Below are 16763 nucleotides of genomic sequence, written 5' to 3'. Positions count from 1 at the left end.
CAATATACATAGTTAAATATACATTACATCCATGAATTATAAATAAGTATTCCCACAGACACACCGGAAACTAAACAAAAAAGTTATGTATTCGTTGGTGCATGATGCACTAAAATAAAATATCTGTTTACATTATACTATTTTTGAGTTTCGAGTTGCGGCAATTAGGCCGGAAAAAAATCGTGAAAAAAATGTAATCATAATCGCACACACCGATTTTCGTGAAACTTCCCACAAGATAATTTGACACGCACATTTACAAATTGTGACACACTCGAAATGTTCTTTTCACGGCCGAATTAATTATCTAAAAATTACTTAAAATCTGTTGTGATTCAAGTACGAAGAGAACTGCTCTGTAAATATGTTTTAGTTGGATCAGGACACAAAGGCCGTGATGTGCACGTTCCCCATTGATTTTGAATCGATCAATGTCAAAATACGTTTATTGCAAAATATTTATTTAATATTTATTTACTTAACTATGAACGTAAACAAATCGGCGATAAAAATTGTTCACACATCTCCACACAAGCCCACAGGATATTTGAGCACACTTGAATACTGCCGCCGAAGTCTTTGAACCATTCGAAAAAACGGAAATATGTATTAAAAATGTGCCAGAAAATAAGAAAAATAAACAAGCCCGAGAGAGCCGGTTTCCGATGGGAAGAAATCGTGTTTGTTTTTCAGGATAATTTCATTATCACGCCCTCGGCGCAGTTTCTAATGTTTGTGTTAAAATTTTTGTTTATTTTGTAGAAATATATGTCGTCGACGTGTAGGAAACCGTATTTGTACAAGTAAATTTCTGACTATTGTTCATGGCCAAACGTTAAGTAATAAATGCGTCAAATTACATAATTATAAAAAATGCACTCCAACGGGCGACAAGTTGAAACATACCATTTTTGTTATGCGAAAAACAAAATGTCAGGTTATAAATGAAAATCTGAACAAGCTAGGAATATGTGCCTACGTGTCTACACACAAGTCGCCATGAGATAACAATGAAACGGAAGTTGAACTAAAATTGTACAATAATTATGACTGTAACAATTCAAAAAATAATATTTTTCTTTCAATTTTGTTCATTAAATAAACATACATTACAGTGAAGTCATTTACATTCACCAAAAATGTCACTGTAGGTGATTAACCTAACCGATCGTGGTATCTCTTTTATTTGTTAGTTTACAAATAATGTAAATACATAAGTGAGGTTTCCGTAAAATTATAAATAACGTAACAGCTACGAACAATTCAGTGGCACATTCTGTTCTTGCAAAAATCTAAGTGTACTTGTTTTTTTTCTCTGACAAATAACCACATTTTGTACGCAACAGATGAGATCATTTCCGGTTGAACCAAAATTCTTAGAAGTAAAAAAAAATGCGATTACGGTGTCATCTTGATGATCATCACTTTTCTAATTTAAATATGTCTGTTACGTTCTGAAATATAAATAAGACCATAATCAGAGAAGTTGTATTATTTAATTGATTATCTATTGACTCTTTCCGCACTGATAACTACCTTAAGATCACCTTAACATTTGGTGAAACTGCATTCTTCTGGTTCTGTTAATAAATTTACACAGTAAAAATCTCATTTGCAACGCAAATTGCTCTACTTCAACTAAACTAAATCGTTTCATTTCTGATTCATTCAACTACCTACTTCAGGAATCGACGAGTTATTTTTACGTGAACACATACATGTCTACTTTTAAATTTCCGATATTTATTTAAAACTTGTGCAATTCTTATGAATTCCGACGGCTGCTTGACCGATGGTTCTTCATTAAAAATAAAATTTAGAGCGAAGATTTCGCAAAAATTGCGCAACGGAGGTCTCTTCTAATTGCATCGATTTAAATCTGTTACTTGTGACGATCGGTTGGTAGTTGTAAATCGATGCATTTGGCTCATTTGCATGCAAAAAAAGATTCAAATACACAAGTTAATAACACAACTACAAGCACTACCTGAAACGTGTTTCTCTTAATAAAGAGTTCGTAGTTGGTTTTAATAAAATGACTTAAGGCTACTCTACCAAATTCGACCCACAAAATTAGTTAGTCGTTAAGTCAGAACGTGATTGATTAGTATAAATTGTAGAGTGCACGAACACCGAAAAATAGAACGTTTCAATGAAAGACAAACGTAATAATACAGCTGAATCGGTTGAGAATAGAAACAGGAAACTTAAAACTCACGGGAGTTTAATTATAATCATAAAATCTAATCTTTAGCGCAATAAAAAATACGGGAATGTTATTACTGGTAACACCCCGTGTTATTAATAAAATTATTGGTTGCATTTCTCAAGGTGATTGAAGAGTCGAGCGGAAATCTTGTGGACTAAAAATAGTACCTACTAGGACATTCGTGACATCAGTGCTAAAAATATAAAGGACACTGTTAAAATGAATTTTGTCGATCTATTAATGAAGTTGATGATCTTGTATGGATTCTGATTGGGTGTCGTTGTCTTAGGAACGGCGAACGAGGAAAAAAATCCATTTGCACCGTGATTAATTGAAAAAAATTGAAACACGGTCACAGATCGAATGGTGCGCAACCTTGATTGGTGCAACCAACGAAAAAAGATAACACATTGCCAAACAATAGCTACTGGGAGTCATTGATCTCGTAAAACTCCAATACAGAGTGTTACTTGTCGGTGACTTGGAATCATCTCGGAGTAAATGCGAAAGTTGTAAATCGATTGATCTATTGCGAAATGGAGATGGTATCGTTCCGTTTCGCCGTCGCGAACTGCCGACGAGTGAAACTCCACCGCGACTACCTACCCTGCAGTTTTCTTTTTTAGATAAGGATTCCAAGTAGCACTGCCATTCTAAAGATCGCAAGAAAAGAAGATGCCAACGCCTTTCGAGGCCGTTCGCAATTCGTCGGACGTTGACTGTGTTGCAACTGGCATCGGGCCTCTTGCACAACTTCACCACTGAACCCACGATTTTACCGTGATTTTCAATGTCCCGGTGCAGCACCTGCAACAAACAAAAATCAATCAAACAAGGTCGACGCTGACAATCTGATTGAGAAATTAACAACTAAATACATGTTTGGCGGATTTATTGAAATCGTGATGGAAACCCGGCGTAATGTTGCTTGTGGATAACGTACAACTTATTACTTTCTTCCACTAAATTATAACAACACTGCAACCGAACATTGTAATTTAAATAATTTATTAGAAAACGTTTCTGCCTCGACTTCGATGTCTATTTTCATCCCAGTTTAACTTCACCATCTTGGGCTCGACAAGTTTCTCTAGATTAATTAGGAAACTAGAGAATCCTCTCCGTTATTTTTCAAATTCAAACCACCGGAAACCTCGCAAACACAAGACTTCGCCGCAATATGGGTCACGGATTACGTATGGATTCTAATGTTATGAAATTTTCTTGAGGATTCACTCACGCCATCGAGTACTACATTTGCGCCAATCCAATTATTTAGTGCACCTTTTGCACGAACCAACCGCACAACTATTAATGAGGAAATCCAAGATTAAACGTCGAAAGTCTTTCGCTCATAATTACAGAGAAACCGCGCTTCTTACCCCAAAAATATTACGACCCACGCCCCTGTCTATGTTACGGAGCAATAAAACATTAATCGTCTCGAGGTTAATACCCCTTTCGTTAGTTTTTGTAGGAACGTGAAGATTATAATTACTTTTCAATCAATTTTGTGGTATTTAGACAGTCACTTTTATTCCAAGCCTAAAAACAATGCCGGTGAAAATTATACAGCATTATTGTAATTGGAATTGTCTAAATTTAAAATAGAAATTGTTCATGTGTGCATTCTGGAGAACTTTAACAATACTTTGCTGTGCACGTTCTTTCAATCAAGTGTCATCACAGCTGATAGCACTCACGACAACGGAGGAGGGTTTTTTTTTTTCAAATACATAGTTCGATAACAACACGCGATAACGTCGGAAAATATTCCGTTGAAATGCTGTGTCACTTATCACAAAAGTGATTTTTGACTATTTAGAGCCAAATATGTAGAGGCAACGAACAATACTGCTGCCATATGTTTGATATACAAATATCGCCTATCTGATCTGATAAAAATATTTATTTCCGGCAAAAACAATTATTATGATACTCTGATTCAGTCCCGCATAAATATTTGTTGCGACATTTGGATATGAAACGCTCAAAAGGAGAAAAAACCCGAGATAACGTTCTATTAGTCATAATTTGGCAAATATGCTGTCTAAACAATTAATACGATCATAGACTCGCTTAATTTGCCTCGTCCATAAATTATAGTGTCCCGCACGTAAGACGAAGACAGTCTTCCGTTTTAATTATTTTTAAGAGAAGAATTTAAATTTTTGCGGAGTATGTAGTAGAATTTCATAATAGGTCGCCTCTTTTGTTCAGTCAACAGCGATGTCGCGAATAGGGTGAATTTTCGAGATTTTTGTCAGTTATTATGAAAAGTTATTCAGAATCCACTTTTCACCTCTTGTACGAAGTTTCAATGCAAAATTCGCATTTCGGTTTTTAAACAATTTTCAATAATTCGGTAGTTTCAATCCCGCCTTTGACCGAATCAAGTGAATAAATTCTTTTGACAAAATCATCTGATTCTTGCTAACTGACAAAAAGGCGCCGCATCGTGATGATTTGAATATTTTTGAATTCAGTCCATTGGATACTTTGATTTGAAATCGATTTGCACCGAATCCCAGAGATCATTTTTTGACAAAATCGTAAAAAAGAAAAACTTCTCAAGTGCTACAGACTATTATTTCGTTTCTAAGTGTTACTTACTCTAGCAAATACACGTCTTACATCTGTCTCAAAACACTGTTCACTATCGCTTTGCAAGCCTGATATTTCCACAATGTTAATAATAATGGCAATGATAACGAAAAAGAACGCCAATTTTGACCGGTTCTTACAGAAACCCCGCTCATTAAAATTCCGGGAGTGTTGGACAAACTTTTTACTTCAGAGGTGTAAACCTATTTTGGTATATGAAATCATTCGTATTCGAGTGTTAACACCTGAAGGACGTTCTCCGACTTTGTCTAAAGCCATAATTTCAGATCAGATGTGAGCATACATAATTAAGTGTTTCCACATTATTAATTTATCAGATGGTGCAAATCGACGAAATCTTTACAAAAACCCAGATTCTTTAGTGTCATTACAGAAAAATACCAACAACGGTAGGTACTACGTGAAGTATCAAGGTCGGAAGTTACCCATTAGAAGATTAATTTATCACCGAATTAAATTAGTGATTACCGATTACAATCTCACGTCCACATCTCCAATTAGATTTAATAAGAAACCATTGCGGCCAATTAACGGAAAAAGTGACTATTTGTCGATGATAGATGGAGACATCTTATCTTTCACCATCGCGACGGATCAGGATTTTATCCGGGGGCGATTTATTTAAAAACTGTGTCATGGAAAACGTCGGAAGTCAAATAGACGATACATCCCTAAAACTATTGAGAATTAGCAGGCTACAGTTTTTTCTCGACAAATTAGAACTCTCTCGCATCTTGAAACTGAACTAGGTACGGGTCACAGGATAATTGTATATAATTTCAACGTATCCTGGAAACGTGGAAAGATCTTCCGTCGAGATTAACTGAGAAGTGTTGAAAATTTTCTTTAATTTGCTAGTCTAAATTTGCACTTAAATATTAATTCTCAAATATTTGCCTCCTCGCGTCAGAAAAAGGTCATGGAACTTGCCAACTGCTCATCTTGTATGGTCTTACCTCAAAGTATTGAAACGATATCGATCACGTCTAATTTAATATTGACATGTCAACTTGTCTATCAAAAATCACAGTAAAGACAAATTTGATTACATTAAATATTCAACATATCAGAGTGAAAATCTAATTTAAATAATTTGATGATTTTATAAAACGTCTGAATCTGACGTTCACCAATCAATTTAAGCGACCATGTAAAAGCTGCACGTACTAAAACCCGTCGTTAATGTTAAAACGTTCAATTTTTGTTTACGATTGCAACAACACATCTTCACTATACAGCGGTGATAAATGAGGATTTTTCTGGGGGGCTCGTGCCAGACTTCGTCGACGATCACGTGGGAGTCATTTATGTACCCGTCGAATAAATCCTTTGTCTTAAACATAATTTTAAAGCCATCCTTATTTGTATGCGATTCTTAGAAATATCTTCAATAAGTGATGTTTAGCGCCTTGCGTTATTGTCGGGTATACACGTATTTATATATTTTGCGTTGGGCGTTTTTAGGTGTGTTTCTCTTGAATTAAAGCTCCATTGTTGAAGATTGCTTTTTGATTTTAATATCTTCACGCCAATGACACACCCGCAAGAGTAGGATTACACGCCGAGAGTTTAAGGGTTGGCAGTTTTCATTAACCTCACAGTAGTTCGAAAAGGCAATCGATTCTATTTGACCGGAATTTGCATTATACCAACAATTATTAATTTATGGCTGCTGCCTCAAAGCAACGACTAGAAAGCTATAAATTTTTTAAAAAAGCGATATACTTGATTGAGTTTACACGAAGCGTTCATATTCTTTCTTCCTATTCCATCAACTACCATGCGTACAGTTCCTAGACGCTTTCAACTTCTCTTAACAGTTAGCTAGAACTATTTTGTCGTGTTAAGACTTAAAAAAAAATCAAAAACGAACAGACTCAACGAGACTGCTTTCCTTTTGTTGCCGTATTTTATCTAAGGGTTAAAATACTCGTAATACTCAAGTAACTCTTAGTTCCAGGCTACACCCAGTAAACGTTGAGCCATTAACTTAAAAGCTTCTTATCTTATTTTTTAACTTCCGTCTTCAATTGAACAATTAAAAGTACGTATCGTCGACAAGATCGTCATTAAAATGCACTTAGTTTATCATTTGTTTATTAAATAATGGCGGATTATGTTCACTAACTAATCAGATTCAAATTGACCGTAACCTTAATGTAGAAATTATTCAAATCGATTGGTTTTTTTTTGAGCGACAACACGTTTTCAGCGACACCTTGTTTTCGTTTTATGTAATAATAAAACATGAAGCCTCAAAAAAACGTTTTTGGCCTCCTCAAATCTAAATGACATATTTACACATTTTGAACAGCTACGGTATCTTGATTTTTACACACTAATCAAACTATCTGTCATTTTATCCCACGGAGTGTCTAAAATACCACGAAAATTTTAAGCTTTCAGGGACCTCCAAAAAAACTGTTAACTTATCATAAATAAAGTGCATTTATACTAAGAGAAGATACCGCTACCATTGATCCGTTCAGTTTTCGAAAATGAACATAATTTAATTGTTTTCTTCTGAAAAATTGTGAATTCTGATGGCGCCATCTTGTGGTATAAATCGTAAGCATATCAGTTATCGGTATAACAGACAACTTTCTGGTATTTTATTAATCAAATGTCAGTCTTTGACGGGTTTTGCGAAATTATTGGTTACAACAAATTTCAAATTTGAGAAAACGAGTTGTCGGCCAAAAAGATTAATACATTACTAATGCGATAGGCATTTTACATCGCTCGGTTTTTGTTAAAACACTCCCCCGCTGCGCGGTCGTATTTCAATCTAAAAACCTCGCGCTGTAAAATGTAGCCTACCGCATTTGTAATGTAAATAACTATTACAAAATTGTTGTGGGCTTGTATTGTAATCTGCAATGGCACAAATTTTCCTTGAAAACTGGAAATCGTGCCTTTAAAGTCGGCCTTACACCAAGGCAACAATTGGCAACATGTTGCCCGCAACATTTTTTAGTAATGTGGTCGGTCATTACTAAAAAATGTTGCCGGCAACATGTTGCCAATTGTTGCCTTGGTGTAAGGCCGCCTTAAAAACTAGCAGGATTAGAGATACAAAACGATTACCAACCAATGCGACGCCGACACATTTTAATTAATTTTCTTGGAAGTTTTTTTTTTCAAATTTAATTACTCCTAATGTTACACGCACGAATTAAGTGGCAGAGATGTTCACTTATGGAGCAGATGTAACTGGAATTATTTTCACAATTAGTCCAACCTTCAAGTTTTTTAACTAATTACAAGAACATTTTGACACATATATTTGTGATACGGTTTTAAATTATACCCTTGAGTTACTTCTAAAGAATTTTTTCTTGGCTTGTTGGTAGAGAAAATAACGCCACTTCGACAATGTAATAACCCAGTAAACACCAGTAATTAAATTTTAAAGCGTGCCCAATTTTTTAATAAAAAAAGTAGTACAAGTCTACCGAGGTACCGCCTCCTACTTAAAAATCAGATACCCGAGGTACTACTGTAGGCAAGTAGATCGAGTAGTCCAATAAACTTGCCGCAACTGAAATTTGAAATCTAAATATCTTTAGAGCACGACTGTAAAATTCTGCACAACGAAAAAAAAAAACACTCCAAAGTTTGTGATCCACTTCAGTAAGGCTGAAATGTCGACTTGATGATGTAATCGTATGAAATAAAAAAATCAGAAAGTAAAGAATCTCATTAATTGTCGTTCTTCGAATGTTTTTGACTTTTTGTGACGTCGGGTTCCAGCTAAATATTCCAGAGATTCGGAATAAGTGTAATTAAAAAAGTCAATAAAACAAACACGTTCCACAACTGGAATACATTTTCGTGACAATCGCATAAAAAAAAGTTTGCCGGAAAAATGTAAAAATACAGTTATTAGCATCAAGTTGCGCTGCGGGGATACCTGATATTGTAGCAAATCGCTTTATAATTTGGATATTAACTAGTTCGTAGTGTAGATTAACGTCAGTAGGTAAATTATTAGGTTGAAAAATTCATCATCAATGAGGAGTGAGCAATCATGCCATTAAGATCTCATGGTAATAAAATTCCCGCTACTCAAGCAATATAGCAATTTATTTAAGAAAAAAAAAGGTGATGCAGGAAAGGAAAAATCTAGTTCTCAGCCAAATTTTCTTGGGAATTTAGGTGATGTAAATTACACCTGTAGTGCAGAGATGCTCAAGGACACATATTCGAGAAGAATAATGAATAATAACAATACTTAATAACATTATCGCGAAGTAACACACTTCTAAATCTATGGTAATTAATTTGGAATTTGAGGAACAATAGAATTAATTAAATTAACTTTTATAGCACTTGAGTGTATATTTTGCGAAATTTTGCGATTTCGCGACATTGTATATTCGAAAGTTTGAATTTTGGCATTGTGATTAATAAATCAAACGAAAAACAAAATAAAAACGGGCTTAGAAATGTAAATCTGACAAATGAGACACTTTATTTCACGGTAGATTACGTATTCAAAGCATTAGGTGTGTCAAGAAATTAATCGTAGCATCTGTCAACTACATTTTCCTCAACTTGTTGCTTCCTCGGTGTCCTTTTCCGTACAAAGCAGTAACAAAACGTCACAAACAATGTATCATTATAAACTTTGACGGAATAGATGTCTTGCAAAACTAATAGTATTTTGTAAAATCTTCACACTCAACGCTTTTTAAAAACCATCAAAGTTGTGATCATTTTATTCCGTCAGTTTAGTATTTTTTCTCATTGCAATTGTTGTATTCAAGCGTTTTCTATTTATAAATACAAGGATGTACAGCTACAATATTCACACCATTTCCTATCATTACGCAATCTTCTCAAAGAAGACAATAATTACACATCTATTTAACAATTATTAAACAATTCATATTGGACTCGAAGTTAAATCAAGCAAGAGAATTTTGAGAATTTTGAATTTTTTACAATAAAAGAAGCATGTCGCCTTAAAATTGTAAATCAAATACTTTTTTTTTAATTATTATTAAACCAACTTGTAATTACGTTGTAATAAATCATTAGTTTATTATAAACAAAAATAATTAAAAACAAACTCAGATCAATTTCTTTATTGAACAACCGACGAAAGTGGGACCTCTTTGACCTTTGCTGTTAAGACGAGCCAATAAGTCAATGGTTTGTATTTTCAGGTTACTAATTAAAGAGGAATTCTTTCAGAGTACACCAGGTAGATGATTGTGAAGCTTCACATTTGTAAAGTGCACAATTACCTTTACAAAATACAATAGGATAATTATAATACTCGCATTTACAATTCATTATTTAAATATTTCTTGTTAACTCTTTTGTTAAATTAAAAATTGGACTACAATCTTCCCTGGATAAATCAACGTGACCTATTACTGTGATTTATGGTGGTAATTTATATACGAAAAAATTACGGAGCTTCACAAAGGTAGAATTTATTTAAATCATAAATTACGACAATAAAATTGGCCTTAAAAAAAACAGACCGCGACAAATTTTTATCAGCTTCTATTGTGAATTTAATTGGACTAATACTTCTGCTTGGAGACAAGCTCAATACAAAGCCTACGACTGTTGATCTTTGATTCAATTCGTTCCACCTTCAATTACGTCGCCGAGTTACAACTGTTATTAAAGTTATTAAAAATTACATACAAACAAATCAACAGTTGATGCATTTAAATTGTCAAATTTGGTGTTGTTGATCGAGTTAAAAAACTTTGAACCATAAAACGAACCATTGAAAAAACTTGCAATTACCAATCGAAAATCCCGAACCGACCACAGATCTTTGTTAACGAATGCTTCGCCAACTCATCATCAATCTCACCAATCGCGAATTTATATATAATAAATTGATAAATAGACACTGATGAAGCGTAAATTCTGCAAGTGATGATAACACCTGTCATTGTATCTATTCTTAATAAGTTCATTATACATCGGATAAGGGCCATTATTCAATTTTAGGCCAACAACTCTACGCCTCTTTAAAATGGAATTAGAGCATAACAAATTTAATCATATATAGGAGACCTTAACCGAATTTCTCTAAGCAAACCCGGAAAACTACAAAAATAATTTGAATAATTGATTTGAGTAGCCTTATGATAATTAAATAAAGTTTTTAAGTGACACTCTTAACAGTTAAATGGTCGTAAAACAGACGGAATTTGAACGGTGCCAAGAATAGAACTAATTTACCTTATGTTAATTTTAATTATAATTGCTGTTTACATTCTTTGAAACATTTTTTCGGTTTTTTATATAAAATTGCAGTAGGTACGCAAATGTGCGTTTCCCACAACAACTGAAGTATTTACACCTGACATTCTACAGCATTACACTCTGATTTATGTGACAAGAGAAACTCGCGTATTTTCCAACAATTCCTTACAATTACCAGAGATTTTTCCCTTTCGAGAAAAACTACGAAAATCGCGGTGAAAAGTTACAATGCTCCCGTTTACACACATAATAGGAGTAAATGACTGCAATTTCGAGTAATTTTAGTAAATGACTCACACAGGATATTCAACAATAACGTTTGAATAATTAGTGAAAGTTGGTAGAGTTTACACAAAAATCCAGAAATCGCTTTGTTGTTCTATCGGTACCATCACTATCACAATTAGGTACTACAATCCACAATGAACCGTAATTACATTCCATGTGTGTTTGTTTTACGGTTGAAGAGGATCACAGCTTGGAAGGACTTTTTTTTCAGGCCGGTCTAGAACGAGCTTGAAACAAAACATCCAACTTTTGGCAATCAAAACCGGTTTGTGAAACTGCACGTTGTGGTTCTTGGTTGGCGATGGTTAGATCAATAATTTCAGGCGAGATATTCGTACGAATCGATTCAATTAGCATGAATCATGAGTTTTATCCGATTTAACAATGTCGAACTGCTCATTGTAAAAGTGCCGAAAATTACAGCCGAACGGGTCTTCTAATCAAGGATCATTTCGAAGATGACTGTCCTCACAAGGTTATACGTGCTTACGAATTCGTTTTTAGACAAAGCAAGTAATTGATCGGAAACCGTTAGAAATAAAGAATTTTTGCTTTCGACAATTTCAAGGTACTCCCAAGTCTCCCGTTAACCGCTTCTTCAGACTTCCGCAAAAACTGAAACGATCTTCTAAAATCGACGCCAAAAACTTCTGCGGAATATTCCTCAGATATCAGATGATATACCTCCGTTAACCATTACACGTGTTTGCATTTTAATTAGAGTATTACTTTCGAACATGATCGACTGAGATCTTTATTCATGTAAATTTATACGTCCCCGAAGGTTCGGGGATTGACCGCAAACCACAATTCAACGTCTGACACCCCAACCGTCGAAACTCCAAAAAGTTGCTGTTTTAACAAACCGAAAAGAGAAGAATCGTTTAGAAAAACGAACTAAAAATACTTCGTTATGTAAAAGTGTGCATGATCGTGATGATTATTTTCAAGAAAAAATTCCTACCATGATGTCAGTCCAAATTTCATTTATACTTTCTTCACTTTTACCATCCCAACTTGTATTTAATTTCGCAACAGTACGCCGGAAATCCGAAATGTTAAATTGCAGGTCATAAAACAGTAATAAAATAAATTTGAAAAAAATGGGTGTCAAATTTATAATACGAAATAGAAAATATTACTCTAAATATCGCCATATATTAAAAAATACATCAAATTAGTTCTCAGCTTTTGTAAATTGTTTTTTTAATTTATAACTTTCTCTCTTTTATAAATACACGTGAAATCCGTACGATTTAGTTTGATTTAGAGTTTCAATTAGCGAGAAAAAGTACTGATATTTCGATCAGACTTGTTGCCATTTTTCGCAATTTTTTTCCAACGAGATGGAAAAAATAGAAATTCCTTGCATTAATCAGTTTCTTTCCTTTGTTTTTATTTCTACTTCTCTATTATTAATGCGTCTATTTAAACAATAAAAAAATAAACGTATAAATTTGCAAAAACAAGTTTTCGTGATGCAAATATTTGACTTTCAAATAATAATTAGTTAACAGAGAGCTGTACGAAATTTGAAAAATAAATAAAATCCTATGTCAACGCGTTTCTTGTTTGATTAACACTTCCAGAGACGTCAATTGCATCCATATTGGGAAAGTGCTGATTGAACATGAATTGTAGATTCGGTTTCTAACTTTTATCGATAGGTATTTTAACGATCGAACATTTAAAAAATTCAACCTTTGTGTTTAACTAAATTCCGGGAACTCATAAAATAGCACCGAACATGAAATACGTTTTATTTTGTGTACATTATTATACAATGAAGATTGTTCTCTTAATTTTACACAAATGTCACAACAACAAATCACGAGTGGCACATTTTAATTGTGAAACAACATTCTACAAATCAGTGAGTAATAGTAAACAAGTACCCTCACAGGCACAAATCTCATATCACATTACATAATACGAATAGGTTCTCTTGAGTACTGCATTGACAAAACACACATTTTAAACCAATGTTTATGTTGTTTACGCACTTCAAAAAGTGTTAACTGCCAATAGTAATGTAAATTACTTCAGTTACTACTTAATTCATATAAACACGACCGATTTTGAAATGTGAAAAATTCTTGCTCAACTCAACTTTTTGATAGCTGTAGTATCGGCAAAAACTCGACAAATTTTGCATAGAAAAAGTGGTCAACAGCTTCCTGTACGTCCAAGAGTACTACTTAGAAGTGATTAAATATGAGATTCGACAAAAATTGATCTGAATAATTAGTACCAAAGTGGATCTGTATGTGTTGAGAGTTTCGCAATTCCAGTATGTACACTCATAATCGCATTGATAATTAAGGAAGTATCAAGAAGCTTCACGTCAAAATCAAGGAAGACTCGGCCTCAAGAAACATCTCACGACACAAAAGTATTAAGACTTCAATTTTTTTAATTTCCATATTTAGCAATAAACAAATGGACAAGTAAAATGAAAAAAAATGTTTATCTAAAAATAGTGGTGATGCAATAAATGTAACAGAATATTCGTGATCTACGAGGTGCACCTCGGGGCCACCGATAATTATCCATATTAATTTGTATAGAAGTCGATTTATTTTGATGTTAACAAATGGAGAATAGCAACCGCGCTTAGGGCGCTTATTTGGTGTATTATAATTACACTTTCGTGTTTTTGGTTTATTCACAACAACATTTTTTTTCATACCCCGCAACGTATACTTAAGTTTCAACTAATTTAAACAAAGCAATTACCGATAATTACGACGAATTCTATAGCGCATTTTATTCTGGGGTTGGACATAATTACGAACACGTGTGCCGTGAAGGGTTGCCCCGCGTACTCACTCTCCACTCTTTCGAATCGAAGACCAAGTTTCCAGAATTTATTTTAAGACCAACCTAAATACTTTATATTCGCTATCTGACAAACTAGAACTGGGCTAACTGAAATAGAATTGACTGTGACTGCATCATATCAAATTTGAAAAGGCAACGAGGAATAAAAATTTTCTCGTGTTTGGAAAAGATGGCAACAGAAACAACCTGATTGAACAGTTACGTGCCTTATTTGCTAGGTAACGTACACCATAATGGCAGACTCAATTATCAGATGTTTGGTCAAAGTATTTATTCTTGTAGGAAATCATGGCGGCATAAACCGCAGTCTCTAGGTACTTAACGGTCTTACCGGATACAATACGAGGCACTTTATTAAATTCTGATTATAGTTCTAACCCTAGCCCATTAGGGTTATTACCGTCATTTGTCTCTAAAGTCACTCTACGAGACTGATTATCGTCATCAATTTAAAGTGATCGGTTGAGAACTAGCAATGTCGCAACGTCGATTTTTATCGAGAACCTACGATATACATAACCAATTTACTAAGACTGTTTATGCCGCCTACTTGCGATGGACCTCGTGGGCGATTTTAAGTAAGGAATTATTCTTCGCCTTATTAAATAACAAAAATAAATGGTGTCCGGGCTGATGCCCTTTACATGGTCACATCTGCTTAATCCATACAACCGAGATAATGTTCGAATCGAGTTATTGCTCTATTCATTATTAGAACTGATAAGAACTAGTTAAACGACTATATGAATCATGACATAATAAAAGTAGTACCCACAGTTTTCAACTGAGTGCGTTAGTACTCTAGATTCATCAAAACGAGAAACGAAAATGAAAAATTGTACTTGCCAAACTGTTCTAATTTAAAGAGTCCTTGCACGTCTCAACTTACCTGAAACAGAAACAATTCAAATTAATAAAGCTCGAAATCCAATTCTGCGGTTTTACGACCACGGTAAAAAAGGTATCGAGTTGAAATTATTTCGGTCATTCAACAGGTTGTGCGTACAAAAATACTTTTATGCATATTTCTTTTTGCAATTGGAAGCGTGATTTTGGTGCGACTTCTTTGTGTTAAATTTTAAGCGTTACCAGTTTTAATTTCTTTCTAGTTTAGTATCAGCTGCGTGTGAAATAAATAGGGTGTGACTTGTAACTTTTTAAACTTGCGCTATACGCCGAAGAATGTAGAAATAATAAAGCTTTTACTCTTAAACGAGATGGCAAAAACGTGATGAAGAATAAGTAGTTATGCACAAAAGAAACGAAACAATTAAATTAATTCCGTTATACAAGTTTAAAGCGTTCATACAGTAGGTACATACTTTTATAAATCTACTCTTTTATTGTTCCAAGTCAAATAGTGTAATTTAGCAACTTTACGATGCCAATAAAGACTGCCGAAATTACAAATAATTCTGACATAAAATCAAGGACGACACCGGTTTTAGCTTTTTACAAGTATTACTTTCAATGCCAAGTCAATTTATCTTTGAGGGTTAAAAATTGAAATGACCGAGATGTTTCAACATAGATAGAGCCCGCATTTCAAAGACAACTCTACTATATTATCACACAGGACATCCGCCGAGTTGGTTCTTCCGTCTTCTAAAATTAAAATTACCTCTCGGGGGTACAGATGCCACCGGAATGGTAATAACACAAACACTTATTCGCGGATGAAAAAATCGAAAAATAAACATCACAAATTATGTTTATGCTGCTAAGATTGCGGCGATAAAAATAAACTAATCGTTTCCAGGTTTCTATATAATCACGAATGATGATGTCATGTTTTAAAAAAATTTGTATGGATCACCCATCGGGTTAATTACCCACAGATTCAACATTGTGCGAATGACGTAAAATGACTGTAATACACGACAACCTTTTAACCTTGAAAGTCTATTCTGAATTTGAATGAATCCCCCGCGATTTTGCAACTTTTTGATTATTTAACGTTGAGGGAATCGTGTTTGTTAGTTGGTAGATCGGTAGCACGAGAAAAGTTAAATAACATTAGCAGCACTCGATTAACGCAACACCAACAAAGCGCGAAGTTATTTATTGGCCCTTTCCTCCAAGTCTAAAAGAACTAAATCTCACGGAACGCCAACATTCAAATGAATGAAAATTATCAGAAATTATCTATCGAGAGCAATTCTAATATGCTCCATTAACTTAGTCTTCCAGAGGGCGTAGATAAAATACATAAAAATGGTGAAACTGTGATTAATTCGTGTGTTAATAAGATCCTTGTTCGCATTAACGGTTGCGAGTTGGAATAATAATTATTGTAGTTTCATCGGGTAAATTACTAGTGAACATACTGTAACTTCAACCGTCGATGTTTTTTACGGCCAATAATATGAAAGTCCATCGCATCTCCGTGATTTAATTACAAAATAAAATCCACTAAACAAATCCCCTTGACTATAATACCGGCAATCAAGTCATTTTTCAAAGAAAATGAACTGTTTGACGCGCCCATCACGCGAATAAACCTCCTCCATGTTGTTAGAGCAAGAAACACTGAAATAAGTACAAAAATAAAAATCTATTTCAC

The 16763-nt window shown here is 34.1% G+C and overlaps 1 protein-coding gene across 2 annotated transcripts in view; it reads right to left on the bottom strand.

The window, feature by feature from the left end:
* klar (klarsicht) overlaps positions 1-16763 on the bottom strand; it is a 65105-nt gene that overhangs the window by 26013 nt on the left and 22329 nt on the right. For both annotated transcript variants that reach the window (XM_069061601.1, XM_069061603.1), the window contains exon 7: positions 2816-3016. In XM_069061601.1, coding sequence (XP_068917702.1) covers positions 2816-3016 — 201 coding nt within the window. The remainder of the gene's footprint in view (positions 1-2815; positions 3017-16763) is intronic.

The sequence above is a fragment of the Tenebrio molitor genome, chromosome X (genome assembly GCF_963966145.1).
Source record: "Tenebrio molitor chromosome X, icTenMoli1.1, whole genome shotgun sequence".
In the NCBI taxonomy this organism is placed as follows: domain Eukaryota; kingdom Metazoa; phylum Arthropoda; class Insecta; order Coleoptera; family Tenebrionidae; genus Tenebrio; species Tenebrio molitor.
The sequence above is the reverse complement of the archived record's forward strand: the minus strand, read 5'-3'. Positions and strand labels throughout refer to the sequence as shown.